At 36.2% G+C, this 5046-nt stretch overlaps 1 protein-coding gene across 9 annotated transcripts in view; it reads left to right on the top strand.

Annotated features, from left to right (window-relative positions):
- DLG1 (discs large MAGUK scaffold protein 1) overlaps positions 1 to 4516 on the top strand; it is a 267569-nt gene extending 263053 nt beyond the window's left edge. For all 9 annotated transcript variants that reach the window (XM_077767716.1, XM_077767715.1, XM_077767714.1 and 6 more), the window contains 2 exons: positions 2992 to 3083; positions 3984 to 4516. In XM_077767716.1, the coding sequence (XP_077623842.1) occupies positions 2992 to 3083; positions 3984 to 4090 (199 nt within the window). In that variant the 3' untranslated portion in view covers positions 4091 to 4516. The remainder of the gene's footprint in view (positions 1 to 2991; positions 3084 to 3983) is intronic.
- The last annotated feature ends 530 nt before the right edge of the window (positions 4517 to 5046 follow it).

Below are 5046 nucleotides of genomic sequence, written 5' to 3'. Positions count from 1 at the left end.
CTTTCGCTTAGGTCATGATCTCATGATCTCGCGGTTCGTGGGTTCAAGCCCCGCATCGGGCTCTGTGCTGACTGCCAGCTGAGAGCCTGGAGCCTATTTCAGAGTCTGTGTCTCCCTCTCTCTCTGACCCTCCCCTGCTCACGCTGTTTCTCTCTCTCTCTCCTAGAAATAAATTTTTAAAAAATTTTAAAAATAAATAAATAAATAGCAATATTAATATAAGGGAAGGAAATTCTGCAGTATGCTACAACGTGGATGATCCTTGCAGGCATTATACCTAATGAAATAAACCAGTCACAGAAAGACAAATTCTGTATGATTCTACTTACATTAGGTACTCAGAGTGATCAAAATCATAGAGACAGAAAGTATGATGGTTGCCAGTGGCTGAGGAGATGAGAATGGGGAGTTATTTTTAATAGATACAATTTGGTTTTACAAGATATAAACAGTTGCAGGATTAGATGGTGGTAATGGTCGCACAATAATGTGAAGAAACAAATGCCAGTGAATTAAAAATGGTTGAAATAGTAACTTATATGTTATGTATATTTTTTCACAATTTTTTTTTAATTTTTATTTATTTCTAGGAGAGAGAGAGAGAGAGCGTGAGCAGGGGAAGGTCAGAGAGAGAGGGAGATACAGACTCTGAAATAGGCTCCAGGCTCTGAGCTGACAGTCAGCACAGAGCCCGACGCGGGGCTCGAACCCACAAACCGTGAGATCATGACCTAAGCGAAAGTCGGACGCTTAACCGACTAAGCCACCCAGGCGCCCCTATTTTTTCACAATTTTAATTAATTTTCTAAAATCCATGTAAGTGTGCCACATTAACAGATTTTAGGAATCAAAGCATATCAGCATTTTAATAAATGCAGAAAAGCATTTAATAAAATTAACTTCCACTTATGACAACAGACATTTTGCAAACTGTGAACAGAAGGGAATTTCCTTAATCTGATGAGGTAGGTCACTTACAAAATATCAAAGCAAACGTTGGGGCACCTGGGTGGCTCAGTCACATGAGCATCCAACTTTTGATTTCGGCTCGGGTCAGGATCCCAGGGTTATGGGATCAAGCCCCACATTGGGCTCCATACTTAGCTTAAAAAGGCTAAAAAATTGCTTAAAAAATTCTTTCTCTAGGGGTGCCTGGGTGGCTCAATCAATCACTCAAGCATCCAACTTCAGCTCAGTCGTGATCTCACAGTTCATGAGTTTGAGCCCCACATCAGAGTGTCTGCTGTCAACATGGCATGTACTTTGGATCTTCTGTCTCCCCCACTCCTCCTCTGCTCGTTCTCTTGCTCTCTCTCAAAAATAAACATTAAAAAAAAATCTTTGTCTCTCCCTTTGCCCCCTCCCCTGCTCACACTGTTTCTAATATACATATATATATTTGCAAACATCATATTTAATGATGAAATATTGACAGTTTTCCCCTTTAAGTTGGGAACAAATTCTCATATACCTATCATCCAGCTGCAGCAATAATTATCAGCTATGACCAAGCTTGTTTCATCTATCCCCCTACCTACCAACCTCTGCATACCAGATTATTTTGAAACAAATCCCAGACATCATGATTTTATCTATATATTTCAGTGTATGTTTTAAAGATAAGAATTCCGTTATTGGAAAACCTCTCTATAGGGGTGCCTGGGTGGCTCAGTCTGTTCAGCTTCTGACTCTTGATTTCAGTTCAGGTCATGATCTCACAGTAAGATTAAGCCCTATGTTGGGCTTAGCAGAGCCAGCTTGGAATTCTCTCCCTCTTTCTCTGTCCTTCACCCTCTCATTTCTGTCTCTCTCTCAAAATAAATAAGTAAACGTTAAAAAAATAAAAATAGAGGCACCTTGGTGGCTCAGTCAGTTAAGTGTCCATCTTCAGCTCAGGTCAGGATCTCACAATTCATGAGTTTGAACCCCATGTCGGGCAGTATGCTGACAGCTCAGAGCCTGGATCCTGTTTCATTTTCTGTGTCTCCCTCTCTTCCCCTCCCCCCCTAAAAATAAACATTAAAAATTTTTTAAATAAAATAAATGTTTAAAAAAAATCTCTATGATGTCACATCTAAAACAACTTTTTAAATCAACTAGTTTCAAATTTTCCTGACTGTTTCATAAGTTTTGCTTCTGTTTTTTCAATTTGTTTGAGTCAAGTTCCAAATAAGATCTACTTGTTACAATTGTTTAAGTCTTTTAATCTATAGACCTCCCTTCATCTCTCTTTTTTCTTTTTCAATTTATTTGTTAAACCAAATTATTTCTTCTGCAGAGTTCTCCCTAGACTATATTTTGCTGATTGCCTTCTCATGGTGTTGTATGATATGTTCATGTGTCTCCTTTGTTTTCTGTAAATTGGTAGGTAGATCTGTAAGCTATCTTACTATGAAATTTTCATCAGAGTGAAAACTGACATTAATGCTTAGTTTTGGAGGTTTTTTTTTTTTTTGGCTGCCTTGAGCCAATGCAAAAATGTGTTGAAACTCTGTGTCATTGCAAGCATAAAGCTATATACTTAGTGACTGAATATAATTTTTTTGAGGGGGGGAGGGGTGGAAGGAGAGAGAATCCTAATCAGACTCCACCCTCAGCACAAAGTCCGATGCAGGCCTCAATTCTTTGACCTTGAAATCATGACCTGAGCTGAAATCTAGAGTTGGACACAACTGACTGAGCCACCCAGGCCCTCTTGAATCTAATTTTTTTTTTTTTTTTTACAAATAGTTTATTGTCAAATTAGTTTCCACATAACACCCAGTGCTCATCCCCACACGTGCCCTCCTCCATGCCCATCCCCCCTCCCCCGCACATCCATCAGTCCTCAGTTTTTGTCAGCATTGAATCTAACTTTTAATGACCTACATATTGTCAACAGACATCAACTTTCTGTGATTTTATGTTTTGTGTGTCTGTCCTAATTCATCTTTTTTTTTCCAGAAAGTATTATGATATATTAATTAGCAATTCCTAAATTTATTTGCATAGGGAAATGAATAAGCGTCTAACAGAAGAACAAGCCAGAAAGACATTTGAGAGAGCCATGAAACTGGAACAAGAGTTTACTGAACATTTCACAGGTTGGCATCATGTGTGTCAGTGCCCTGATAGAATTTTGATTTGGAGCCATATGAACTGACCTATTGAAATGGATTTTGAACTACATCCACATCTATCAGTAATTATTTACTGTGGCTAATACTAGGTATTAGTACTGTGTAATTAATACTGTGGTTTTCAGAGTAATTCATCTAACCTAGGCAGTGGTGATAAGGAATCTTGAAAGTTAGTGTTTCTTAAGTTGCTGATTAGGAAATACTAGACTGGAAAATAATAGATTTGAACTTGATTTCTTCTGTGAAACTCAAATTTCCCTTATGCTTCATAAATTTTTATCCATTTTAAGATACTATTTGTTTAAAAAGAAACGAGTGGGAAGCAATTCGCAAGTAATCTCCTATTCATTTTGTCCTTTAAATTATTCCTCAGGTGTTCATAATAAATACATCAAATGTCATGGTGTTGTAACTCATGTGCTTTTATTCTTTCTTTTTAAAAATAATTTCAGACTTCTGGACCAATCACAAGAATAGTAGCAACAATTCTCATACACTTCTCACCTGTATTTTCAAAATGTTAATATTTTACCACATTTAACTTTTCCTGAAACATTTAAGAGTAAGCTGCATGCAGACTCCCTTTTGCCTCTAAATACCTCACTGTGTATTTCCCAAATACACAAAACTAAGTAAAAATTGCCAAGTCTCATTTTTTGATCAGTATTTAAAATAAAAATTCTTATTATTTTACAAAAATGAAAAATTAATTAAATGAGCACTTATTACTAAGCAGACAATACAAAAATGGTCTCTTGCTGGATGAATAACTAGTTCTAAGATCTAGCTTCTACTATTTCATCAATAATTGTGATGGTAAAGATAGACCATTAATGGAGGTTTCTGATTTTGTTTCTATTACAGCTATTGTGCAGGGAGATACGCTGGAAGACATTTACAACCAAGTGAAGCAGATCATAGAAGAACAGTCTGGTCCTTACATCTGGGTTCCAGCAAAAGAAAAGTTATGAAGACTCGTGTTTCTCGGTTTCTCTTTTCCATGATCTCATTTTCGTTGACACTTCTTTGCCCTTTCCTTTTGGAGTCTGTCTACAGTACTCCGTGTTGAATCATATCCCACTCATCAGGGTCTACAGTTGTGCTTAGTTTTGACATCTTGTGTCTCCTTCAAATTGTAGCATCTGTATTGTTTTATGTCACTGTTGGTTTATGGCCATTTTTCAGAACTAAAGATGGAATGGCCTGACCAGCTATTAAGGATTTGGGGAGACTGGGAAATTGTGGTAAAATTCCTTAATGTTTAAGGGAAAGTAACTTTAAGAGATTTTCAGAAAAGCTTTATATACATTCTTTTCAAATTTCAGTATAAATGAAAGAAAAGTGGTGTTAAACAGTGATTTAATAAACTTTGAGCAACAGTGCACGCTTAACTTTAATAGCATGGTTTGGCCAATATATTAACTCTCAAGTCCTTTTCTCAGTTGACTTGTGTTATCAAAGCCAATATTTCATTATAGACAAATAAGGAAAATATATGGTTTTTAATTTCAGAATTAATGTCTACATTAACTTGCATAATTTCACAAGGGATATTCATTTTTCATAAGAGTTCTTCAAGTCTTTTATTGTTTGAGAGTTTTTTCTCAATACATTTGCTAGGAATAGCAGTGTTTAAATGTTTTTAATCTACCTGTGCAACACTATTTATAGTGTCTTACAAAAGTTGTTCAGACATAATGATCATCACATTTTCTGAATTGAGGCCGTGTTTAGGTGCTAGGGGAGCTCACCTTTTATAGAAGGTTGAGAAAATTTCATAGACATAAATATAGACAGAACAGAAATTGTAGGGATGATGTAGTACTCATTATGGCAATGGAAAAAGAGTCCAATTCATAGTCTAAAACTTTAAATGTATTCTTAGGGATCAGATTTTAATGAATATTTTACCCACAGTCACTTCCTA

The sequence above is a fragment of the Crocuta crocuta genome, unplaced genomic scaffold (genome assembly GCF_008692635.1).
Source record: "Crocuta crocuta isolate KB4526 unplaced genomic scaffold, BGI_CrCroc_1.0 scaffold45, whole genome shotgun sequence".
NCBI classification, from domain to species: Eukaryota; Metazoa; Chordata; class Mammalia; order Carnivora; family Hyaenidae; genus Crocuta; species Crocuta crocuta.
Note: the sequence above shows the minus strand (reverse complement) of the source record. Positions and strands in the feature narration are given on the sequence as shown.